This window comes from Sander lucioperca, chromosome 2 (assembly GCF_008315115.2).
Source record: "Sander lucioperca isolate FBNREF2018 chromosome 2, SLUC_FBN_1.2, whole genome shotgun sequence".
Classification (NCBI taxonomy): Eukaryota; Metazoa; Chordata; class Actinopteri; order Perciformes; family Percidae; genus Sander; species Sander lucioperca.
The window spans coordinates 46,649,543-46,676,905 of record NC_050174.1 but is presented as its reverse complement, the minus strand read 5'-3'; the positions used below and the strand labels follow the sequence as shown (position 1 = coordinate 46,676,905).

Genomic DNA, 27,363 nt, shown 5'->3' with positions numbered 1-27,363 from the left:
CGAAGCACTACATCCGGTAAGCCAGTCTAGTGTTGTGTGTTTCTGCAAGCTGTAAAATATCTGGCTCATTAGCTGCTAAATGCCTCACAATATGTTAATCAACTAACTTTATCTGCTGTTTGGTGCTGGGCAGATAGTGTACATTGGATTTATCTGAGATTTAACAGCTAAAAGTAGGCTACTGTTGTTGCTTGTAGATTGTTTTGCCTTTGGACAGAACTAACTGTTTCCAGTCTTCTCGCCAAGCTAAGCTAACTGGCTGCTGGCTGTAGCAGGGTTGCCAGATATGGAACCTGTAGTGTTGCCATTGAATTTTTAAAAAGCACTTAAGACCCCAGGGAAAGCTTTAAAAAAGAAGTGGGACCTTCACCCTGTAACCTGAACTCACAGGGGAATTGTGATAAAAGCTGTGAAAATAAAGAACTCCAAAGATAGTTTGACTGCTTTATCAACCATTTCTCAGAATGAGCAAACCAGATCTCCAACTCAGGTCTACAGACTTCCAGATCTGATATTAAACATGACTGTGCCTGGTGAAAAGCCAATGGGAAGCCTGGAGCTGCTCCAACAGATACTGAGTCATGACTGGGCCATTGTGGCCATTGCTAAATGCAAATACAGAAAGTACACTTGAAAATGTAAAGGGATTTATTTAAAGACAGGACTTTGTGCTTGCCTGTAGGTGATAACCATAGATGTAGTGGACGTAGCAGCAGTGACATCACCCATTGGTTTGTGGAATGCCGCTTTAAAGACGATTTTTGATGAAAGGGTGGAGCTGGGGAGGATGATTCAGCCAAGCCAGTGTTGTTTATGGTTGCACTGGTGCTGCGCTAAGCTAAACGCTGACATGGGGAAGCCGATTTTGAACACTTCTGAAGTGAGTCATCCAGTGGAGATTTACTGTCTGGTAAACACAGACCTCCGGGTACCGGCAGCATTCATTTGCATGCACGACGGTACAGAAAATCGGTAGACTTTCCCTTAAGTTACTAGTTAACGCTAGTGGTAGCTAGCTAGCTTGGTTGGCAGAATGCTGAACAAGGTGCTTTTAGGCGACAAAAATGTTCCAATTTACTTTGATGAAGTGAAAACACAGTGATACGACAAACCTCACCACGAAAAACACGGACGACACCAAAACAAGTTCACGGCTATTTTAGTGTACACAGTGCCATGGATACGCATTGCTAAGGCTCTGTCATGATTGATGGGTCAGCGTATAGCCACACCTTAAAGCATCCCCTGCTTTATCGTCAATTTTTAAATAAATTACATTTTAATTAAATGAATGGGAGTATAATTTACAAAATGAAAATCATGCTGTACTGAAGAAGACATGAAACTAGCGATTGAGACCAAAAACTAGGGTAAAAAAAGTAGGGTCATTTTTTCATAGACTTCTATGTAATCTGACTTCTGTGGAGTGGAGTCTCCCCTTGCTGGAAATTAGATAGAATGCAGGTTTAAGGCACTTCCACATTGGCTTCACTTTTCAGACCGGGTAGTTTCGTCCATTATTTTTACAGTCTATGGTGATAACACAGAAGCAACAGCTGTGCTGGACTGAGGACACATTTATCATGACAAATAAAAAACAGAACTTCTTCCTTGAGTTTGATTTAAATCTAAAATATAATCATTTACAATCTTCTTACAATTATTTCCCATCATTCATCAAACTCAGAAGTCGACACTTACATGAATATAAGTCAAGTCACATTGTCACACTGAGCAAACAAAAACACAAGGTTACATTTCAGCATTACATTACCCTTCATTTTTAAACATGTGAACCATTATATTGCTATTGACACAAACATTAACCAATCTGTCACTGGTGAAAGTACTGTTTTTATTGTTTCAGTCCAATTAGAACCCATTCATTTTATGTCGGAATGCACATAGATCTATGCCATGAAGCTGAATTACAATGTAAGAGAAAGGAGTATGTCGAATGTGACATTTTTTTTAACTTTCTCTAAATAAGTGTGCACTTTGCTAAGCAGGTCGATGATGCTGTCTCTGCACCATGCAGGTCTTCAGGACGGAATGAATCTAAAAATGGTGCAAATGATGGTGCAATACTGCATAAAAAGTGAATCCTTTGCCCATGATCCATGGCAGTGGTATAAGATGAAATCCATCTGAGTGCATTTATATCCACATCCCTGAAAAATTTAAAAGTGTACCAATAACTTAATAATAACTCATTCAGAACAGAAATGGCAGGAGGAAAGCATTCACACACTATGGTATATTATTTCAACCTGCAATTAAACAAAGTTGGACAGCCTAAAAACAGGCTACAATTAATGTTTTTTTTCATTCTTAATTTTTTAAGAGAGTAAGAGGTCCATACTATCCCTTCTCTCAATATTGGCTAAGCTTTGGTGGGTCAGACAATTTCACTGGTAACAGTGCATTTGTATTGACCTCTAGCTGTTCGCAAAGAGAAGGCAAAAGCATTTAGTTTGTTGAAATAAATGCAGAGCCCTTTGTGATGTGTGAAGTGTCTGCACCTTAGTCAGTCGCTCCGTCGATTTAAACCACTCGTAAGCAGCAAAACCTATTTGGGCCATTAGCAGTGCTTTCAGACGTTGAGTCTGCTTTAAATTAAAAAGTCACTGTGTTTAAATAGCGCTGACAGTTTCTCATGGCAAGTCAAGGAGATTAAGGTTATCTCGGTGACATATGTTGTCCATTATCCGTTCACAGTGCTCCCATTTCCATTGCACATCAGGACTTATCCCGATCCTATGTGAGCTGCTGCTGAGCTAACGTTGACATGTTACTCCTGAATAGTAGTGAATCTGCATGGGTCAGGACACCTTTGCCAGCTCACGAAGGCTTGTTCTGTCCTGCTTGTTAAACAGGAATGTGTCCTTGGCAGAGCCCAGATTCTGTTTGCCCTTATCCTCCACGACTTCTGGTCCAGCGAAGTCATGCTGCTGCTCCGCGTAATGTAGATGATGGCCTATGGGGATTTTAGTCTGCAGTGGACAAGGGCCTATCTTAGAACAGTGGGAGATGATGACTGACAGAGGGGGGCGGGATACTGTCACCAGACTGCCCCCTACTGGAGAGACATGAGTAGGGCAGCGGCATGAGCTTTCACAGCTACTGCTGCTACTGCTGTGTTCAGGGAAAAGGTCAACGCTGAGGCCGTTTGCCTTGAGTCTGATGGAGTCGGTGATGCTGTTGTGAGTGTAGTTCTGCTGACTGCTGCCTCTTCCAAACAGCTCCTGCTGGCCTAGGATGTGGCGGCGGATAATCTTACGGAAGGTCTGTCGGAACTCCCGGATGCGGTAGGCGTAGATGAAGGGGTTGATCACAGAGTTGGCGTGGGAAAGAATAATGGCTACATACATGATCCAGGCCGGAGGACGATCACACAGAGGGCAGAAGAGGGTGAAGCAGTTGATGATGTGTAAAGGCAGCCAGCAGACTGCAAACAACCCCACGATGATGGCCAGAGACTTGGCAGCCTGGACCTCTTTCTGCAGCGTTGAGCGCGACTTCTCTCCATGAACCACTTTGACCTCCATCAGCTTGAGCTGGTGGCGAGCGGCCATGAAGATACACAGGTAGATGGCTAGCATCAGCACCAGGGGAATCAGTACACAAGCCAAGAAGTTGAAGTAGACCATATACTCCATGACCACCACCCCCTCAAACAGGCATCTCATCAGGCCGGGCGCGCAGGTGCTGTTGCTGCTCTCAGGCGGCTTGTGCCAGCCCATCATGGGGGTCAGACCGATGATGATAGATAAAATCCAGCAAATGGCGATGATACCTTGTGCCCGTTGGCCTGTTACCAAGCTGTTGTACCTGGAGAGGGAGATGATACAAACATCAGAGACTGTCCTCCCCCAAAAAACACCCCAATAAATCATTTGTTCAAGCAGCAATTTCAACTCATATTTACGTTTATAGTGACGGCACCTTCTAGTGGCTGTAGTAGTTATGACAGGAGAAAAGCAGGAAGTAAGGTGACAAAGTATAAGAGTGCCAAATAAACAAACACAGGACCTTCTCTGTAGATGCTAGATCAGACCCGATACACATCTCAACGTCAACACGTAAGCTTGCTGTGCAGGCGTCAACACTTGAGCTTCCTGTCCGTCATTGCAATAAAAGACCTTCTACCGGTATGAATCTCCAATAAATACTTCTAAACCAAACACTACACAATTGAACATGTTCCAACAGGAATGTGATCTCAAATTGGGGAGAAATTGTTAACAACATCGGCAACCAAGAGTGTAAAAGTGTTGACTGGTGTTACCGCCTGCGCAGTATGCTTGTGTGTTGACGTTGACACGTGTATCAGTAGTTTTCTCTGGACCCCTGCCAAACCTGATCAGCGATGACATGTACATCCGCATGTCATTCTTCCACCGCTAGTTGTCATGGGTGGTGCCCAGCTAATGATGTGGGCTACATAGATAACTGGAGGGCGTTCTGGGGAAAGCCTGATCTGATTAGGAGAGACGGCATTCATCCCACTTTGGACAGAGCCGCTCTCATATCAAGAAATCTGACCGAGTCTATTATCGGTCAGATAAGTTCTTCCGGGGTGGGTGGGGGGACATGAACTACTACAACTACTATTTCTAGTCATAGTTCCATTGTCTTTATTGTGACTATTATTGCCACTGTTCATCACATCCCCAACCGACACGTCAGGCACCGCCTACCAAGGTTTTCCTCACCACCCAAGGTTTCTCTCTAAAAGGGAGTTTTTCCTCGCCACTAAATGCTTGCTCTTGGGGGAATTACTGGAATTGTTGGGTCTTTGTAAATTATAGAGTGTGGGCTAGACCTACTCTATCTAGAAAGTGTCTTGAGATAACTCTTGTTATGATTTGATACTATAAATAAAATTGAATTGAATTGAATTGATTTTATACCAAACCACAATCTTTTTCTAAAGATAGCCAAGTAGTTTTTGTGCCTAAACCCAACCAAACTAACATGTTTAAAACAGCCGTTATGTACTCTGGTTTACCGCTAGGGGCGCTAATTTATGAAACGCTCCTGTGGGTCGTATTAAGGGCTAAGAATAAACGACTGATATAGTATATAACATATGGTTTGGAGGACTTGTTGAAACATCAAGCATCAGCTCTGTTTGTTAGCTGAGAACTCATGTCTACAGTCATTATAAGAAAGTTTCCAACAATTATCTCATGTTAGATATAAGACTGTACACTGTCATTAATAATCTTTTGTATACAGTATATGAAGTTCGTCCTTGACTTATAATTTGATTAGCTAATTGTTCTGTGGAAGCACTTCTTATGCCGGAACTAAAAGAGATAAACAAACAAAGTTCTTGAAAGGAAGAGTCTATTTTGAGTATGTCTGTGTGGGAGAGCAGCTGAGTTATTTGGCTTGTTTCTATCACATTCTTGAGATGTTGAAGTGCAAAGGTTAATGCTGCGAAAACAATCTCCCCCCCCCGTCAGGGATGCAAAAAAACTTGTCATTAGAGGACATTCAAGGATTAAATGTCTGAAGACATGCCATCCATGCTAAATATAACACGAGGTTAATCTTAAACAGTCTAAGAAGCGTTGTGTTTTTACAGTAAAACAATAAAGCAGGATTACACAGGGGGTTACAGAGGGGTCACACAGTCTGTATAAGCAATTAAAGCACAATTCATTTGATTGCTCTGATGGGGGACACGGCCTCGTGGGAGACGCCATTTCTGGACACGTTTATTCAGCCAAGACTTTCTGGTTCAAATGTCACGTCTTTACTGATGGATAGAAATTAAATATGAACTTTTATTGGGAGACCTCCACTGCCTGGGACCACGAAACAGATTAGACTGAGCTGAGAAAATAAAGAAAAAGTAAAGACAACAAGTTATGGTACATTTCAAATACATTCTCTCTGTTTAAGGATATTAAATAATGCACTTCTGTTGTTTCTTCTTTTTCTTACTTTTCTACAGCTTAAGAGCTTTTGGTACCACTTTCTAATAAAGGCATTGTTTAGAAAGGCTTTATAAATTGTGACAAGATGTCTTATTTAAAGTTAATAAACCATTTACTAATGCTTTATCGATCAGTTATTAATGAAATCAATGCGGACAACTTTTCAACTTTTGGGATGCCCGGTTGTGAATAATCCCTTTGGTGGTTTTTAATGCAGTTATAAATGTTTATAAATGAATAATAGGCCCTGTAGTCGGCAGCTAATGCTAATCCACCCACAGGACAGACAGTGGAGCTCTTTCTCTAAAAGGCTGGTTCAGCTTCACTGTCAAAGTGAAGGGCTGATACAGAAATAAGTCTTTACAACACCTCTGTCCATCCTTCCATTTTGTGATTTTGCACATACATATTCTCCCACTCTACCATCTCATCATTACTTATTTAAAATATATATAGTATTTTATCCTCTGTTTTTATTTTATATTTTAGTAGTAGTTGTTTAGTACATTCATAGTGTATTGTACTTTATTCTTAAAGTTAGTATTCTATTATATTTCTAGAGTTTGCTAAGGTTTTTCTTGTATTCTGTTTTAAGCTACTTTAATTTATATTATTTGATTTTCTTTTGATATATATTTTCCCGTGCAATGCCTGGATAACTGGCTAGTGTAACATAAGAATTCCCAATTTAGGATCAATAAAGTACATCTATCTATCTATCTATCTATCTATCTAATAAGTGATTAATAAAGGGTTTTTATTCTATCAGATCTGTAGTTGTACATGTTCTCAATATGGATTTGTTAAACTGATTTTAGTCCAAGTGATCAAGTTTTTTTTGTCCACCTGAAAAGTGAAAATTATCTTACAAATGATCTATAAAGCATTACTAAATTATTTATTAACCAATAGCAAAGTCACTTCTTACAACCCCTTTTATTAATGTTGTCTTCTTATAAAAGGAACCAAAACCTCACTGCATGAGAGCTACTCACAGCCCTCGGGCTCACTGACCTGAGTGGTATCTTGATTGCAATGTAGCGATCTATAGCGATGGCCAGCAGGCTGAAGATGGAGCTCTGTGTGAGAACCAGCACGAAGCAGGCAATGAACAGACAGCCATAGAAGTTGGAGCAGAAGCCGGTGCTGATGACGATGGCAAAGGGAATGGCCAGGACGCCCACGGCGATGTCAGCCACCGCCAGCGACACCACAAAGAAGTTGGTGATGCTCTGCAGGTTGCTGTTTAGGGCCACGGCCCAGCAGACCAGCACATTGCCCAGCACAGAGAACACAGCAATCAGCAGCTCTAGGACGATGTAGAAGGAGGAGGCGATGGGGTCTTCCGGCATGGTGAGACAAACGGCGAGCTCACTGATGAAGAGGGAGGAAACCTCACCTCAACGATCATAGCTGCAGCCTGGCAGCCGCTGAGCTCAGCCTCCGCACCTCCAACACTTTCAGAAACATCCACCAGACTCTCCCAAGCAGCTGTGGTACCTCCTCAACACCTGCTCGGCTCAGAAAGCTGGGAAAAAAAGGTTTATTCAACTTTAGATGGAGCTGTCATCTCTCCTAACTCCGCACACAGGACACAGTCGCCTCCATCCACTCCTGGTAAAACGCTCCTCTGCTGTCCTCTCCCCTCAGCGCCTTCCCCTCAGGGCCTTTTTCCCATGAACTTCTCGAGGGGCTGAGATGATGCCAACAACGCACATCACTGGAACATTATGTGGCTAAAGAGGTGCAAAAGAGGAAAAGCTTTTACAATTAAGGAAGTGCATTTCAACAGACAGACTTTCATAAGATGTGTTTTAGAGCTAGTCACAAGTGTTGCAGGACTATGTCAATATCTCCCCCTGCTAATACTCAAGGGTGAAACTCAATCTTGTTTTTAAATTCAATAATTTCTTCCTTTTAAAAAGCTTTTTAAATGTTTCCCACAATTCTCACTACAAATGAATGTGTAGGTGGGGTAACCTGCCTTAAAGAGCTTTTAATCTAAACAATTTAACAGAGACTTCAGGTGGAAATACTTGGCCATTTAAATTCAACGATATATCACCAAAAGCATCAGCTGATTCAAAATAAAGATTTAAATTGTTCATAAACCCACATTAAGTCTGCGAAAGCGATTATGTCAGTGTTGGTTTCTGTGTAGTCTATATCCACGACGTTCCACTTGCCGCCGGAAATTACACTGGATTTCACTCTTTTCGGCCGGATGTCCGGTACCTTCTGCTTTCTTTGTGTTGTAATTTTAAACTCCAGTGGATTTATGAGGACTATGATTAACTCTTCCTCAGATCTCTGCAGGGTAAATCCAGACAGCTAGCTAGACTATCTGTCCAATCTGAGTTTTCTGTTGCACGACTAAAACAACTTTTGAACGTACACATCTTCCACCAAAACAAGTACCTTCCCAAGGCTATTTTGCAGCAGCACCCTGGCTCTGCCCTCCGCAGCGCTGTGAAGGAAGGTCTGGCAAGGATAGACTAGTTTTTGTGGGACTTTGGGTTGCTGATGTCTTCTATAAACAGCCCCTCTTGACCCTGCAGAGGAGAAGTGGGAGAGCGGTTTGGGTATACTCCATCAGAGTCAAACGTACACGTAGCAGAGCTCCCAGTGTGAAACACGGAGGATGCTTCTGGGAGCATCAGGAGTGAAGGCTGAGACTAAAGTGAAAATGCTGGGTGTCGCTTTTGATTATTGCAACCTTGGCCCATATTATCAAACTGCTAAAAGTTACGTTTTGGATTTATGTGAAAGAAAAAACAAGAAATCCTTCATTTTTACTTGGGAATTTTAAAGCCATTATTTATTTATTTTCAGTCAGCCTCTTACTGTGAGCAGTGGTGTTCTATATAAGCACAGATTTCTCTCAAAGTTAGAACACTTTTGTTTTCTTCACATGAGAGATTTCCGTGTTTGTGTTTTAAGTAGGCAGGGCTCAGTTGGAGAATGGTGATGTCACATATCTGTTCACCAATTAGGATTTAGTGACGCTTGAATCAGAATGTGCTGGCAGTTGTGGGGTTGTTTGTTTATGCTGCCAACATACATCCATCCATCCGCAGGGGCAGCAGCTCCAGCAGGGGACCCCAAACTTCCCTTTCCCGAGCCACATTAGCCAGCTCTGACTGGGGGATCCCGAGGCGTTCCCAGGCCAGGGTGGAGATATAATCCCTCCACCTAGTCCTGGGTCTTCCCCGAGGCCTCCTCCCAGCTGGACGTGCCTGGAACACCTCCCTAGGGAGGCGCTCAGGGGGCATCCTTACTAGATGCCCGAACCACCTCAACTGGCTCCTTTCGACGCAAAGGAGCGGCGGCTCGGGCGCCTGAGGTAGCTCTCCTGGTAGAGCGTGCGGCCATATACAGAGGCTCAGTCCTCAACACAGCGGCCGCAGGTTCGATTCCGACCTGCAGCCCTTTGCTTGTCATTCCCCATCTCTCATCCTCATCCTTTCATGTCTAAGCTGTCCTGTCACAAATAAAGGCCTAAAATGCCTAAAAAAATAATCTTTGAAAGGAGCAGTTGCTCTACTCCAAGTTCCTCTCGGATGACTGAGCTTCTCACCCTATCTCTAAGGGAGACGCCAGCCACCCTTCTGAGGAAAACTATTTTGGCTGCTTGTACCCTGTATCTCGTTCTTTCGGTCATGACATGTTGCCAACACTGTCAGTCATATCTGATCAAACCACACCCTCACGGTCCTGATAGAATTTGTACGTGTTAATAATAAATAATAATTAAGGGTGTTTTTTCCCCAACCTTAACTTTGATTATTGCTTATGTAGTCATAAACACTTAATGTATTAGAGGAATAGTTTTAAATGATGACTACATGTAATGTGAAAGGCGTCAACCGTATATAAAATAATTAAAGCTCAACTCTGCAAAGAGTTGGAGCACCTTTTTGGTTTTAAGACCTTCAATACCGTTTTTGTTCACTGTCACAGGTTCTTCTTAGCGAAGCCCTTTTTACTTCCATGCTACATTAGGTCTTCAGGGCATTTTTAAGTATAATTCTTAGAAGTCTGAGAAATGTGTGTGGTCTATTCTCAATAAGTGAATTACAAGATTGTCGGATATCTGTGAGTCATTGGCCATAAAAGGCTCAACAAACAGAAATCTGCTGTTTTTGTGGGGCTGAACTCTCTCCAAGGGAATGTTTCTAGGGGTTACGTCGAGTTTTTGGAGATAACAGCTGTGCTGGAACACAGAGGTCTTTGCTCTCTGAGGCAGGGTTTTCCCTCTGGGTTGGCTGAGACCTTTTTACTGAGACTTGTTGTTTCAAGGTTGATAGTTATCAGTAGGTTTATTTCGTCCATTCTATTTGACTTACAAATAAAGTTTTTGTTTGTCTCTTTCCTCTAAACCCTGGGTATTCATTTGTCTTGATGTGTGGTGTTATATTGCAGTGTATTATAATGTTTGATGCAGCAGCGGCTTGTCCAAAACAAAAATCCCAGAGGACAGTAAAGGAAATAATGAATCTCTGAAAACTACAGCAGTGACGCTCCCATGCTAGCAATGCATCCAAAATAACAAGCTGTCCTGAGATGGAATTATGACATACATCAGGGAAACTCCAGGGAGTTATAGTGAAACAAGGGATGGTGAGGTATTTCTTAAGGACAGGCTTTGGATCACATTAGCATCTTTAGCACATGAATTTTGCTCAGAAATTTAAATTTAAAAGACTCTTGTAACTTGTATTCAGATCATGATTGAAATGTTTTGTACATTTGGTAAGTGAATTAAGGTTTAAAATACCATTTACTTAATTTGCCTCAAACCCTGCTACAGCTTCACCAAGAAAACAACAAATGACCTGATCATACCCCCCAATCCAAGTAACACAATGGCAGAATGTCTGACTATTTTAATGATAGGTTTTCATACACTTTCTTAACATCTAAAAGCAAAAAGCCAATGGGGGTCAGTGGTCTAATTTGTGTCATTTTAGGGATCCTTGACGTGAAAAGTTTTTGGGAACCACTTAGAGCTGCAAAGATTAATCGGTTAGTCGATTAGTTGTTAACTATTAAATTAATCACCAGCTATTTTGATAATTGCTTAATCGGTTTGAGTCATTTCAAGAATTCTCTGATTCCAGCTTCTTAAATGTGAATATTTTCTAGTTTCTTCACTCCTCTGTGACAGTAAGCTGAATGTCTTATATATCTTATTTATATATATATCTCCCTGGGGCCAAATTGTGCAATAGCTGTGTGGCCCACCCGAGTGTAATAACTTAGATAATGCATTCATATGCAACATTTACATGTTGACACGGGGCCAGCAACATCAACAAGCAGACAAGACAAGGTAACAACCTGCCTTAAAGAACCATATCATTTTAATTTGATATTGTACTTTCGTCATCTATACTCCAAAGCAAATTTTCAATTAATCAGATCACCACAAACCAACTGACACTTTCATAGGGCCTTACGGGCCCCTGAAGCTGTAGTCCAGCCCATATTTTTTTTCACCTTTTGTCACCTTCTTTATATGTCAATTTTGCATCTAAAGAGCCTCTTCCCCTTTTTTTAAATCTCAAGATGTGAAAAGGTTTTAGCTTTTGCTCTCTTCATCTACTGATCTATTAATGACTTAAATGAGACTTGATGTGCTCTCAGCCTTGACTTGTTCTGGACCCACTTTAGACCTGGATGATTCAAACATGACTTAACCCGACTTTGGAATTGACTAAGCCTTAACCAAGGCAACTACCCCAGGATCCATGGCCCCAAAAGCCCCAGGATTATTACGTGTCGATTGGTTTTTGGTATTTTTATTAAATGCAATTTTGTTGCAGCATTATTGTTCCATTATTACTCAATCGGGTAACACTTTACAAAAAGGTAAACAGGGGAACAAATGAGGAACTATCTGCTAGTAAACCATTAGATAATGAGCAACTCCTATTTCCTATATTCCTATTTTATAGCTAATGATGATGAATCATAAATAAGTACTAAAGGACAAAAAAGGGGTAAGTAATGATGAAGTAATGAGAGACTACTTGTTAGAAGTCCCCAAGAGGCCACCTGACCACACCTGAGACAGGGAAGGTAAAATAAAAACCCCTTCAGGTGCAATCAATCAACCAAATTATAGGCTATAGATACAGCCTTCCTCCATTTGTTCATTCTGTTCCACCCCAGCCATGATGTGTGCTGTAAGTCACTTTAATGTTGTTTTGATTGTTGATATGTATCACTTTACTTTGGGGGACACAGTAATGTCAACTCATTCACAGATATTTCTTAACATTACTTAATGCTCCATAGGCTCTCCCAGTCTGTTAGTAACTCATTATACTACATAGTCCCCCATTAGGAATTAAAAGGGAAGTAGTTAAAGGTGCAATATGCAAAAATACAAAAATGACAATTTGTCATCAGATATTAAATGGTAGGCTACATTTTCCATCAGCAATCCAGAATGTTCTTGTTACACCCGAATAAAAGGACTCAACATCTAATGTAAAGTTGCACTTCAGCTTTATGTGACTTAAGTAAAATTGTTGTATTTTTCTCGGTCTTGACTGTCTCTCATTTGGATTCGGTCTTGACTTGGATTTGTTTGTTTGTTTGCTGCTTCCATGGCTGTACTAACGGCTGTAGCGCTGGGTGTGCGTTTTTACAGGTATATCTGGCAACCTGGCCCGGCTGCCAAAATGGGCAAATGATAGGCCTACCAACACACAGGCCAAAACACAAACAGACATTCCATCACTGAACAGACATTTTAAAGGAGAAAATACTGGCATAAGCATTGTTGTCAGAAAATATAGTATTTCAACTTAGTATCCTTAACAAGCAATCAAGGTGTCACTAAAAACTGACATGTTCACATCCTTGAACTTATTACTTGTCCTGAACAATCCATAGTACAAAGTGCTCGCTGACATTGTGTCTGTGGCCAAAATGAAAATGATTGATGCCTGATGATTGACTGAGGCTATATGACGCAGCCAGGAACATACTGAGGCCCAATAGTCTACCAATGCCCGTTCTATATGGATTATGAATTAAACCAATACCTTTTTTTCTTAACAAGCACACGTCATCAATGGTTTTGTTTTGAGGAGGAAGTTACTTTAGAAGAAAAGCATATAGGCATAGTGCTGGACTCGGTCGAAACCAACTAGAATATTTGGCGAGTCCAATGGCCGAGTCCGAGACAAGAACAAGTCCAAATACCAACAAGTCCAAAAAAAAACAAAAAAACAAACTCAAGTACTACATCCCTGGTGAATTGTCTTCAGGTTCATTCCTGCTGGCTTTAGTTCTTACAGGTGAGGAAAGCTAACACCCAGAGTAGGACAGCTTGTACCAAACATCACCATACCGCGTTCCTCACACATTTACCACATGCTCTCTGTCTGATATGCTTCACACACAGCTCTTGTTGGTTGGTCTACACGCTGTCTGTGCACTACCATGTTAGATATGATATAGCCTATTATAAAGGCACCACAACATTTTAAGATCGCATGCATAAAGTCTGACGAAATCATAGGCTACATTTAAACACTTAAAAATCAGGTTGTAGGCTATTGATTTCATGCATATATATATATATTTTTTTACAATTAAAATGACTCACTTTTTTTTTTTTGATGTCCACTGGGCAGAAAGTAGATTTCCGACAATGAGCACTTTGTGAGATGAGTCGATGAAAACACGCTCGACCTAAAAATACCACGCAAACCACGGTTTTCAATTCCCACTGAGCGACAAGTGTGACACTTCTTCAGTGTAGGCTACAAGGCGCCCCTATCACTTCACCATGCTGGGTAAGTCCGGGAAATAAAAACAGACTCAAAGTTTGATCAATTTCTCACGCTCGCATCAGGAGAAATAACAGCGCTTCTCCTGTGAATGACTTCAGACAGATGAGATCCCCTCTCTCACTCTCTCTCTTTCTCTTTCTCTCTCTCAGACACACACACACACACACACAATAAAACATATTGCGCCTGGTGGTAAGCGTGCTTCCTCTCCGTGGGCGGATCAGTTAAGGTCCCTGTTGTGTATACAGATGAGTCTTTTGATGACACGTATAAAACTGTATCTGTGTTGAAACCTGAGACACGAAGAGGTAATCCAGTTTATCCACACTGGAACACACATATGCAGTTTTTTTTACTCAGTGACTGCCAGAGCCATGTCACAGATGTAAATACTGTTTAAATGAAATGCACAATTTAATAACCGACAGGATCAATCTGGGTGTGGGAAGTAAAAGAGCAGCACTTGCCCCTCCCTCATTTCCACCACTGATCAGACAGTGGTTGTATTGGCCAGCTTCCAGGTGGGAATGTGTGAAACTGTGGGAACGTGATCAGGACGTTCCTGCAAAAGAGAGGTTTCCTCTCAAAGAACCTTCCCTGAATAAATAAAAGGTAAAAAATAATTACTGTGAGTCGACTGGAAATGTAACGTTTTGGATATTTCTGACCCTCAGGTCAATTTAAAACCACTTGCTAAGACAGTGACAACAAATAACAAGGCTGTTTCAATTGTCTTTTATTTTTTAATTACAACTGATTATCATCGTAGTGTGCACTTAATACTGTAGCTTAGTTTCTCACACACGCACGCGCGCGCGCGCACACACACACACACACACACACACACACACACACACACACACACACACACACACACACACACACACACACACACACAGCTTTAACTTTGCCAAGGGACCATTTCAGCACTGCATGTGTGTGATCAGGAAAAAAATTAATCGCACCAAAAACAAAATTTGGCATGGAGTGTAAAAATAAAAGGCAACATGGAAACAAAAAGACAAACTAAAGTAGGTTCAGTGGAATTCTCAGAGCATTTTCAAGTAAACACAAAGAAAAAAATGAATGTATTGTGATGAAGTGGACCCAATAAAGACATGATGCACTGTTCACATTAGCGTTGCTGGTTGTGGTAAAGCTACACACTTAAAGGGCATCATCTCCAGCCCTAAACAGTGTAACGTGTCCCTCGCGGCTGTATCATGAGGAGGTGGAATGTGCTTCCTAGCTTTTGCCAGCCGTTTGGTCTCTCCTCGTGTTCATCAATCACTCCACATCAGCACACGCTGGACCTCGTAAAGTCCCAGGATCACTAAAGCGTGATCAAAAACACATTCCACTTCCAGGATGGAGAGGCTTCAAATCTTTCTGTAGCTCTCAGACGTTCCTGTCGGGAGCAATAAAACCCGCGGGCCAGCGGTGGAACCAGGCAGAACACAATGAAACTGTTGGCTGAAAATCCTCAGCATCATGGCATCACAAAACCCTATCAACAGAGAGCCAATGCTTTCAAATGTCATTAAATAACTCACTCACACACACTCTCTCTTGCACACAAAAAAGAAACGGTCATTGTTGCAGGCTCTTGTGCTAACATTAAATCATTGAATGTCTTGTCTAATGCAGCTGGACACATTGTAATGATGTGGCTTGGCAAATGGCACGGCAGGATGTGCTTCTAAATCGAGACAGAAATGTCGTTTCTGATGTTGCTATTGATGCCAGCTGGCAGCTTCATCTGTTCCAAATCAAAACCGTGTGCAGCCACCTTTACCAGACACGGTTTATGGCCATCACTCACTAGCAGTGTTCCTCAAGAGGCACAAACAAGAAGGATCTTGTTTTAGAAAATGTTTCCACCCTGCGACGACGTGTGCCTGGTGGGCAAAGATAACCGCGGTTTCGCATGCAGAAGCCGCAGCTCATCTGTTAAGGCAGGAAGTTAGTGCGGAATACAAAAAGCTTATCTCAGTGCAGCTACTTACTGTATGTGTAGTAGATTCCTATACACTTTAGACACACAAATACTCACTACAATGAATGATTGGAAACCATGCGAATAAATAGAATGAACTTGGTATGTTGAGGCATGATAAACACACAGCAGTCAGACAGCATTACATGCTAACTCTTTACTTTAAATCACCCTATTTAGCATTTTAAGGCAGCATGTACACATTTAATAAATGGTTTATAATTCACTATAATGTAGTAAGCAGATGTATTTGTCCACAACTTTAACTCCTGTGGACACCCATAAGTGGAGGCTGCTGTTTTAACAGATAATGAATGGCAATATAGTGACAGTGTTGTAATAATATAAAATAAGTCTTATTTTTATTTATAATTGCTGACAAACACTACACATTAATACACTTTTAAACATGTCCTTAAAGCTGCTTACAACTACATTACAGTGTGTTATAAACCATTTATTAAAGGCTTGTATACTGCTTATAAATACTAAATAGAGAGACTTAAAGGTTTAATTAATGCTGCTGACTAAAATCACACAAATTAAATGACTGTGTGCCACAACGTATCTCTATAGTGACGGTTAGTCGTACTAGGAATTTCAAAAACTACCTGTCTAACACAGCATTAGTATTAACACAAACAATAAGTCAGTGGCACAATGAATTGTCCGATCACTTGCGCGTATTTTGTGCTAAATATCATGGTTTTGCAACGTTTGCTGTTGTTAAAGGAATAGTTTGACATTTTGGGAAACACAATTGTTTGCTTTCTTGCCGAGTGTTGAGATACCAATCTCATTTCTTAAAATTCTTTTCTAACTTTCTGCAAAACAGTGAAGTTTCCCAAAATGTCAAACTATTCCTTTAATGAGACGATGAATTGACCAGAAAAAGTGCGTCTTTACCTATGAATCTAATTCTGCTAGTTTCCAAAACTAGAGCACATTTCGCCAACATGAAGGCCATGGTGAGAGACTACTTTTCTAATGTCTAATTAGACCATCAGGCTGATAACGTTTGAGGCTCTCTGATCTAAACAAAACTTAAATGTCAATCAAAACATATCTAAAGACTAAATACTACTCATATTTTGGTTATGATGAAATTATGCCGTGTGCTGTATGTGCCTAATGAAAGAAGTCTAAGTGCAAGATGGCAAATGCAGGCCTACAAAATGCAAACACTCACGTTAGCGTTCAACTCCATACACATCAACTGAACATTAGTCAACCTTCAGGAATCTTTTAGTGAAAAACCATCATAAGAGTGTGTTAGTGCTGCTTAACAAAATGTGTAGTAGTGTTGTAGAACGTAGCATATTTCAGTCAGGCATGATGATCCAATGCTGTTGTAGTAGCTGTCTGCAGCATCACTCTGTCCTGAAGACCAACAAGTCAGAAATCGACAATCAGAAGGCTCTGAAACATATTTGGCAACAACTCCTCTAAATCTTCAGCTTCACAAACTGCAGTGAAAAGACACTGCCTCCGTAGAGGGACCTCATATCCTGGTCTCCTGTTTCAAAATTCACAGAGGCACTTTATCCATTGAAAGAGAAGAATCGGTATCAAACTGTAACTGTCTGGAAGACTTTGTCAAAAAAGGCTGTGTCCGTCTGAATTTCTTTTCAAAGGGAATTATTAGGGTTGTGGGGGAATTCCAACAACGCTGACTTTTGCGTTGTTATTCTGTAGAAGCGTCCACACAATATTCACAACCAACAAAAGAAAAAAAACATTGGGACTGTTTATGAAAATGACTCCTCTTGTAAAGTAGCACGGTGAAAGTCAGATTTGCAGGAAATTCCCCCTTTAACACCCTGGAAACTGGGTTAGCGGTGAAGGAACATTATCTGCCAAGTAAAGCCAGGTAGAAGGCACTGAGACACCGAGTTTCTTTTCCATGCTGCTCCTTCAGATGTGAACTGAAGGCAAAGATGATCTTCGGGAGTCCACCGCTGGTCAGTTCGTACTTGGTTCACCAGGCTTTGGCCACAGTTGCTTTTCATGGCTTACTAGTGTAACAGTACAGGCGAGCCCTTAGACTACAACTCTACCCAAAGCAACTTCTACGCTGCAGTGGAAGGATGGAGTAGCAGTGTGTGAGTCCACTGAGGTTCTGGTCTGCCTTTAGCGTTGTTAAATACTGAGGGCCGAAATGCAGCATGACTTGGTGTTGCTGTGGTGAAGGGGGTCAATGAGGTATAACAGCAGCCCGTGGGGTTGAGAGGTTGCTCGGTGCTCAGGAGGGCTGGCGTGGATCTGATTGCGCTGCAGGAGCAGAGTGGCTGAGAAGATGGAGTCAGGTCTCAAAGTACTTGTATATGGCTGTGACATAAGTCATGACACTTTGCCAGTCTGGCCTCTCTGTGTGCACCATCTCATTTATATCCTGGAAGAGAGAAAGAGACAGTTAAGGAGGGAAAAAACTGCTAAACTGAAGACTTCTGTCCCACTAAAACACACTGTATTTTCTAGATAAAAAAAACAACAACAATAATACATAGTACAATTCACCCATTCTTAATTCAACAAGATCATTTATAATTAATTTGGGGAATGTACATGGCAACAATGGAACGAGCCCCATAATAACTACTACTATCTAATGGAGTAAACTCCGCCCACTGATGGACTCAAGTTGAGGCTCAAAGCTCGACTAAGGACAATGTCTGAGGAATCATGTCCCGACATGGTCCGGAGTTTCCCTTTCACACATGTAGCACACAACAGGAGATTGTCCGTGTCAGACACGATCTCACTTACTGGAAATACTCTGTCTGGTTTAGACGAGGGGTAGCGCCTGGGTGGAGCGTGCAGCAGACGGATTATGACACGGATTACACTGCGTCGCAGAGCCGGTTCGTAATTTGGTCATAAAAGACAAGTCTCTTGCCGTTCCTTGAATTTGTCAGACAATTTCGGCGTCGGACCTTATAAACAGAAGTTCCCGAATCTTGTTGTCTCTCTAGTTAGACATTCTCGTTGCTATCTTTGTGTAAATCACCCTTCTTCTTTTCCCTTGGATGTTTATTTTCTTCCAGTTTTGCACAAGCCGACAGAAACGTCATCAACACGCCCCATCGCTTGCTGTAAATTCTCCCACGTTGGGCTCTATCGGATGTTACACAGACTTTGTACTAAGTAGCTAGCAGGGTAAAGACCGCCTGATATCCGATCCAACTGATTCAGAAATTTGCGTTCTCACATACAGCTCCTCCTCCTCCTAGATAAGTTCAGGTTTGCAGTGCATGTGTGAAAGGGGCTCTAGTTAGTGAACCTTGAGTCATGTTTTTTTTGTCAAACTAACAAAATTGTCTATTACAAGGCAGAGTTATGTGCTGGACTATTTCTTGGCCGAATGACTTTCGGAGACCTGTTGTTGCCGTGAGATTGCCAGGCAACCAGCGGAGGCTCCAGGAAGTCACAGCGCTAGTTTTTGTACTGCTGTTGTGAAAGTGAATTTTGTTACCTTTACTTTGCACAGAGACAAGCTAGCTGTTTCCCTGTTCCCAGTCTTAATGCTAAGCTAAGCTAACCATCACATGGCTCCCTTTACCGTACAGAAATGGGAGTTGTATCAATCTGACTCTCAACCAAGGTAACCAATCGTTAACAAAAATGAACAAAATAATGAAAACTAGGTGGGAAAAAACATTGTTGTTAACTGAAATAAAAACAAAAACGTAACTAAACTAACTAAACATAACTAAACTAAAACTGTAATGTCTGTTTGCAAAACTAACTAAAATAAAATAAAATTATCGAGTAAATGTCCTTTGTTTTCGTCTTTGTTGATGTCTTTCATTGAGCAAATAACCTTATATCTTTCCGACCATGACATTTCCCGTAGACATGCATAGTTTCCGACTGGGAACCCAGAAATTCTGACATTCCATGTCAAATTGAACACAACATGTCCGTGCCTCTCGCCTGGCATCATGGCGGTACCGAAAGTCGGAAGAAAGCGGCAGAGTCCTATTTGATTATGACTGTGGCAGATAAAAGCAAGTGCCTTGCAGTGGAAGGTGGTAAAATATGTGGACAATTTATTACAGAGGAAAATCCCACGAATTTGAAAGTAGCCTACATTTGAGAAGCGCACACAAGGAGGCTAACCTAGCTTACTTTAACAAGGTAAAGGAGAAAGCAAAGCCCCCTTTCCCCGAAACAGAAGCTAAGCCCAGTAACGTTACGGGCATGAACACTATAGGAAGGCTTTCACCGGCGACCCGACAGATGCTGGTTAGTAAATACGCAGGAACACCAAAAGCGGGGGGAAGGGTGGGTTAATTAATACGATTGACTAAAGTTGATTGACTTGAAAAAGTTCGCCACTTTACTCGACCAAAGTTCAAAACACCTGTTGATTTATGTCTTCTTTAGTCTGTTGCTATTTAGTTTTTTTCCTGGAACACGTCACTTACACATTTTACACTTACTGCGGCGTCTTGTGTAGACTGTTTACATATCTGTGCTCATCATCATCATATGTACATTGTTTGTACTGGTGTTATTGTTGAATACATTGTGAATACATATTTCTAAAATTGTATGATGTTTTTGTTGAGTTATTATTACACAATACTTTTTCTGACCTTTTTGAATCCTGACAAATAACCCATATTACAAAAAAAGACTAAGACTAATAAAAACTAAACTAAAACTAAGCATTTTCAAAAAATCAAAAATAAACTAAACTAGCAAACCCACTAATTAAAACTAAACTGAATTTGAAAACAAAAAGTCAAAACGAAATAAAAATAAAAACCAATGAAAAATGCATAACTATAATAACCTTGCTCTCAACAAGAAAGCGAATAAGCGCATTTCCCTGCTGAATAGATTTAAAATTGGGGAAATAATTTTTATTCCACACTGTCTGACAGTATCATATATTTTTTTTGTATCAACTTGTTCCAAGTCTTCATTGAGGCTATATAATGTCCACATTGAGTGACATACTGTGTATTCAAACTCAAGATTCTGTGGGGTTTTTGGCTGAGCGTTTCCATCAAATGGAAATATTCTCAATGTTTTGAGCATCATTTTATACACACAGTTGAGTGAGGTTTATGAGATTAAAAGCAGAACTATAGACGACACACTGTACATCTGCAGAACATACTGTGGTTCATCCCTGGTAAATGATTAGAGCAATGTAGGTGGTTGAAATGTATTTATATTACTGTATGAGCTAGGGGAGCATGTCAGAATAGAATGGAAAAAATAATAACTACAGCGTCAAGATAAAATATAGGGGACAAGCACATGACCCTAACCCTAACCCTATTTTGGTATATATTTATTTTAGGGCTGTCAATCGATTAAAATTTTTAATCACAATTAATCGCATGAGAGTCCTACTTAACTTGCAATTATTCACAATTTTTTTTATCCTTTCTAAATGTACCTTAAAAGGTTTTTTTTTTTAAAGTTTTTAATGCTCAAGTGGTATTTCAGTCTCAACGTACTCCGGTGGTAACTCAGATCACATCGACGGTACATGCAAATAACTTTAGTCTTGTCGAGAGAACCATCCGGAAGGAATTTGAAACTCAACCACTGCCCTTCAAAATAACCTTTTATTTATTATATTACTTTCTGCTCAAGGAACTTTGTTTCTGCTAGCCATCCACTCCAGTTTATGGATGTATTAACCCCTCTTGTTCCGCCCCGCGTTAAAAGGAAATTGCGTTAACTGGTTATTAACGCGTTAATTTTGAGAGCCCTAATTTATTTTAATAAAGTCATTTCATATTGATTTAAAGCTTACCAAAGTGCATTTGATGCCCACGCTCTCTGCAGCCTGGAAAGCTAAGGTGAAGTTTCTTCTCTGAGAAAAGAAGAGAGTCAAAGTCACACTGTGAAATACCATGTCTAACTACGGTAATGATAGAGTGATGATGGCTTAAAGGTCGGGGCTTTCCCCGGAGCTCTACTTGCCTTCTCCTGGCTGGTGAGCTCCTGGTAGGGGATGTGTGCAGGCAGGTAGGTGTGAAGCACGGCGCAGAAGGCCAGGCCATCATTCCAGCTGCTGCTGAAGTTTGTGATATCAATGTTCTGAAAAACAAAGCAACAATGCACTTCAACTCTGATTTAACTCAACAGAGCATTTACAGTCCAGGACAACAACAACAAAAAAAATCAATGGAAAACCAATTTCTGGCCTTATCTGAGCTAAGAGGGTACAACATTTTATCCCAGGTCATGAATGTCAGTGCCAGCACACTGTGCATTACAGCTTTCAACAATAATATGATCACAATAAATTCAGTTGTCATGGAACCATTTAAAATGATTTAACCGCAGAGAACAGCAGGCCTGATCTGATGACATTTGTGGGATTTTATACGAGTTGTCAACATTGCTCATCCATATCACATTTATCATCTTTTCCACCATCAACCGCTATCTGACATTTGCAGGGGCTGTAAATCTGTGATTCCAAACAACCACTAAGGTTATATGTAACTAGATGCTCACGTGTCACAGCTATAATCTGAATAGTACAAAATGATTCAGAGAAAGCCTCATGTTTTCGTCAGGTGGGTAACTCGCAGGATGTGTTAAATGTTGCACACTTCCTGTAGAGGACCTAAGGTGTCATGGTAACCATAAGCTACATCTGTTAAAAAGGGGTAAACATCACTTCAATATGGCAAGTGATTCTTGACACACCTGTTGATTGTCATTTTAAGCCCAGTCACTTCTAGGCCAATGCTTTGACATTTAACCTCTCTGCACGCGTTTAGACAGGCGTTCTTGGATTCAAGTCAACCGTCTGAGTCACTGCCATCAACAAATAAGACCTACAAGGAGAGAGCAGTTGCCACGGTGCTATGTATCCACAACAACACCACCACATTAGACTGAAAAGAAAGACAAGGAAAGTAAAGCTGCGAACATTAGTCGATTAACTATTAAAAATGTAATAATTATAAAAATTCTTGGATTCCAGCTTCTTCAATGTGAATATTTTCTAGTTTCTTTACTCCTCTATGACGGTTAACTGAATATATTTGAGTTGTGGACATAACAAGACACTTGAGGCCGTCATCTTGGGCTTTGGAAAGCACTGATCGACTTTTTTGACCATTTTCTGACATTTTATAGACTAACAACAACTAATCGATGAATCGAGAAAATAATCAACAGATTAATTGACAATAAAAATAATCGTAAGTTGCAGCCCTAAAGGAACGGGACACCTTGACTCAAAAGAGTCCAAGTTATAATCCTGAAGATTTTCATGATCTCAATCCCTGTTTATGACACTACTTGTGGTTGGCATTTGTATGCAATAGTCCTTTAAAGTATTTACCTTTTGTACTTGTGCTAAATTTGCTGCCTCCAGAATTCTGGGAACCGTAGTATTAAACTGTACTTGCTGTTACCACCAGTAACCACAGGAGTCACCAAATCAACCAGGAGTGAAATCTTAAGGATTATAACTGTGATGCACTTTGTCATAGTCAGAGCTCATCGAGCTGCTACATATGCCGTGCTTGCTCAGGGACAGTTCAGCAGACAGGGTTCAGCAATCCTATTTTCTCACTGTCCAGTCATAAAATGATTAGCATGTACTGACTACTGGCTACTGTCTAATAGCAAAAATAATAACAATCAGCTCTGATTACTATAAATGAATAAGTTCACATCCTTTTCATATTTTGCAAAATTCATTAATTAACATTTTTATATTAATGAACGTCTGTTACATTCAAGCCATTGCCAAATGAGTTGCTACAAAGCTAATAAAGACTATCAGCTCCTCTCTGAAGAGTCCATCATTTTTTTTTAATCCTCCGTGTCCTCCTTGGCTATGTAGCAACTGCGTGGAGGAGAGGTGGGGGTGAAGCGCGATCACGGAAGGTTTGTATCATGTGGATGAACCGACAGAATTGAGTAGTTACTTAGAATTCCTCATGGGGGAGACAGAAACTACGCACTATAGCTTTAAACTAAGCACCCAAACAGACATAATCAAGTTCAGAAATGTAGTACAAGATAAATAAGTAGAGATGCACCGATTACAAATTTTTTTAGGCCGATTCCGATTTCTCACTGAGTTTGACCTGCCGATACCGATTTTAGCCGATTCCGATTTCATTTTTTCGAACCACTTTACAGCACACACAAATATTTATTTTCTATCTTTTCTTTTATAGAACATTTTACATTTTGCATAGAACATAGGAAATTCGATCGCTATAAAATAGAACTATATAAATTACTCCTGGTGTGGGAAATTCACACACATCTAAAGTGCAATATTATGGAACAACCATTTCCTTCTTTTCACATCCAATATCCAACTAAACAAATGTGATATATTTAGCAAACTAAACTTCCGTATGAAAACAGGAAAACAAGTAATGGCAATAATAAAATAAATATAGCTTTGCAGTATAAAGATATTTCTCAAAACACACACACACACACACACACACACACACACACACACACACACACCCACCTATTGCAATCACTTGTACATCAATGGCAAGTTTTTCTTCGCAAACAGAAGCATTTCTGCTTTTTCACCAGATAGTCGGTTTCTTCTCTCATCTGCCACATGTCCAGCCAGGCTAAACAAGCGCTCACTGTTTGAACGTCAACAGTAACGTTACCTGAAAACAGCGTGTAGTTCCTTTATTTTTCATTGTGCATAAATATGAACAATACCGTTGGGGTCTGATAAACAGTACATTTATCAAATTAAATTCTATTTTCCGATAAACTGTAGCTGTCATATTTCATGGGACCCGCGTGAGTGTGGTTTTCATGTTCCAGTTGTTCAGCCTCAGAGGGGAGAGAGAGCGGCTGACCGTTCGCCTGAGATCAGTATACCAGACGGCTCTGCAGAGCCGTGTTTAATTACGACTTTATGACAGTTCATAAACAGCTGAAGGAGTGGCGGTGCCCCGCTGCTACATGCATATAGCGGAAACCCTGCGTGTGCACGTGTGATGCTGATGTTGCGCGATGTTAATCATGCGGCGCCCAAGTGCATTTGACCGGCATAAAATCGTCATATGTCAGACTGACCAGCCGGTCGCCGGTCATGGCCGATCACGTGAAAATCGGCCAATTCCAGTCACCAGCCAGTCAATCGGTGCATCTCTATAAATAAGTCTATCATAAAACTAATAAGGCAGTGGAAGGAGAAATGGTGCTGTCCAACTGTGCTGCTGACTGTTTGTGTAGCTCTCCAGAGGCTGCTTTAGTTATCTTCGCCTTTACAAAACATCAGCACATCTTGGCTTTGGACGCCACAAAATACATATTTGTATCGCCATATTTTAATGCAGGGAACTCCGTCTCGCCATGAAGGAGTCAATGACCTTTTTCTTATTTACTTTATCATAACATCCTTTGATCCTTCAGACCCAACCAACACTTACTCTAGTGACGTCACTTTTTACATTAATTTATCAGATTTCACTCAGCTCCCTCTGGAGCCACATAAGGCATTATACAAACGGTTTTCACATAATATGCAGTAGTACTCTCCAACACCTATAAACAGACTGTAATGTGTAAAATCGATTTTAGTTAAGCAATATAACACGAGAGGGTGTGATTCATTATTGGCATGGCAATGATGCGGCTAGGACTGAGGCTCTGTTAGCATCACTCTCGAGTAAAATTGCTATTATACATACAACAGTACAATATAAAAGATACAATCAAACTGTATTCATATTGTGGGGCAATTTGCTCTCAAAATCAAAAAAAAAGCAACAGAGATGATTTCTAGTCCCTCCCTGTTTCATCAGCCTATAGACTGTATATAAAAATATTTTTCCTTAGACCGATTTAACTGCTATACATCCGCAAAATTCACATGTAGGCTATTTTTAACATAGCGCCATGTCAACGGCACAGCTGATGTCATCCAAACATTTCCAATATGTTAACTCCAGAGCGTTGTCATTTAATCCCATGAATCACTTCATATAAATATTTTGGAGAGCTTCTGTGTGTCCCACTCATTCATGATATATTTTCATGAATAAAAATATTTCAAAAATAGTTTTTGATTAACTCTGGAATGTCATGGAAATGGCTGAGTAATATTTAAGTGAGGCGTATGGTGTGCTATCCATAGACTGTGTGATTTGCGGACGTTCTAAATGTCTAGTTGACCAATCAGATTGCCTGGCCAGATCTACTTGTTGTATATTTCTCTTTTAACTATGTTTGTTATTTAGTGCCTAAGCCACTGGAAAAGAGTTATAGTTATAGACACTTCATCATGTGCGATCAGATCAGCTGGTACTAGGGTTGCACCATATTGACAAAATGTGATATTGCGATATCGATTATGAATATTGCGATATCGATATTAATTGATATTTTTAAACATATGTCAAATTACAAAAGTTACGTGAAAACGCATCAAAATAGATTCTTAATAAATTAAACAAGTTTTCTTACAACACAAGGTTTATTTCAACTGACATATGTCATATTGGACTGGTACAACATGTCGACCATGTCTACAGAACAGGACATGTTTTACTGGTTGGACAGTATAAAATAAATAAAGAGAACAGGACACAACTTTTCTTTCGCTTCTCTGATTCGTTCCATTTTGTTGTCTCTATCAATTTCTTCACTTACACTGTCACTCTGTCGAAATATGCACACACGTGGTACGCTCCATAGGGGTTGTCACGTAGTGGACCTGTGCGCTGACGTGTACTAACATGTGCAAGTGGCACGGTAACTGGCCAATGAAACAGGATCATTATAGCGTTTCAAGCGGGCTCTAAATCGAACACAACTAAACCACACAGCCAACGGACGGGACGCAGCGCTCCACAAAATAAACGAAAGATTGCATACTTATTGCGACACTTTCGATATAATATTGCGATAACGATAACCCCTAGCTGGTACCTTCCAGAGACCCACCTGATAACCCTCAGTCTTCTTCTGGCACCACTTTAGCAAAGCATTTCTCTTGGAGCCTCCATACTCTCTAGCCAGTGCTGACAGCGGGTCCTTTCTCTCTTCTCTGTAACAGACACACAGGAGAGACATGTAAGCAAACATGCTGCCACAGTCTTAAAAGATTTACCATGTCAGTGAGGTGAACCGGTTGCATGGTAAGCATGTTTGCTTAGTGAGCTAGGAAAGCTGTCATGGGCTGTATGTTTCGTATGGAAACCAATCACAGCTAGGGTGTGATGAGGAGAGGTCACACAGGCAACTGACAGATTACAATCACTGACGAGAATGCAAAACAGAGACACTGACTGTAAACGGGCAGCTTGAGCACATTTGCTGGAATTACAGGCAAATAACGCAACCCAGTTATACCATATCAGTACAACATGCAGGCGAGTCGGTGCCCCAGAAAGTGGTACCTTAGACGGCTGCGTGTTGTGGGGGTGACGGAGGCGGTTGGGGAGGAGGAAGACAGGGAGAGCGGGGAGGAGGCAGCACTCATAGCCATCAGGGAGGTTGAGGAGGCATCTGGGGCAGACATGTCCCTCTTTATCTCCTCACTGCTCCGGCGGGACACTGCTCAGGATGGGGGACACAATTATAGACCTTTTTTTTTTTAACTAAACTAACGACTGAGTGAGTTTTAAACGAG

The 27,363-nt window shown here is 40.8% G+C and overlaps 2 protein-coding genes across 4 annotated transcripts in view; both read right to left on the bottom strand.

The window, feature by feature from the left end:
• Positions 1–432: 432 nt before the first annotated feature.
• Positions 433–13,944, bottom strand: LOC116051639 (adenosine receptor A2a-like). 2 transcript variants are annotated; one of them, XM_031302177.2, is made up of 5 exons: positions 13,591–13,944; positions 11,103–11,106; positions 9,568–9,575; positions 6,963–7,684; positions 433–3,831 (listed from the first exon to the last, which is right to left on the bottom strand). In XM_031302177.2, exons 4-5 carry the CDS (start codon positions 7,298–7,300, stop codon positions 2,823–2,825), a joined length of 1,347 nt encoding a protein of 448 aa, XP_031158037.1. In that variant the 5' UTR covers positions 7,301–7,684; positions 9,568–9,575; positions 11,103–11,106; positions 13,591–13,944; the 3' UTR covers positions 433–2,822. The 2 variants fall into 2 exon arrangements, with proteins under 2 accessions (XP_031158037.1, XP_035854789.1); XM_035998896.1 differs by lacking the exons at positions 9,568–9,575; positions 11,103–11,106 and adding an exon at positions 11,602–11,606 and having other exon boundaries at positions 13,570–13,944.
• Positions 13,945–14,476: 532 nt separating this feature from the next.
• specc1la (sperm antigen with calponin homology and coiled-coil domains 1-like a) overlaps positions 14,477–27,363 on the bottom strand; it is a 36,670-nt gene continuing 23,783 nt past the window's right edge. For both annotated transcript variants that reach the window (XM_031302153.2, XM_031302152.2), the window contains exons 13-17: positions 27,131–27,287; positions 26,676–26,778; positions 21,699–21,815; positions 21,529–21,588; positions 14,477–18,144 (exon numbers count right to left, since the gene is read on the bottom strand). In XM_031302153.2, the coding sequence (XP_031158013.1) occupies positions 18,055–18,144; positions 21,529–21,588; positions 21,699–21,815; positions 26,676–26,778; positions 27,131–27,287 (527 nt within the window). In that variant the 3' untranslated portion in view covers positions 14,477–18,054. The remainder of the gene's footprint in view (positions 18,145–21,528; positions 21,589–21,698; positions 21,816–26,675; positions 26,779–27,130; positions 27,288–27,363) is intronic.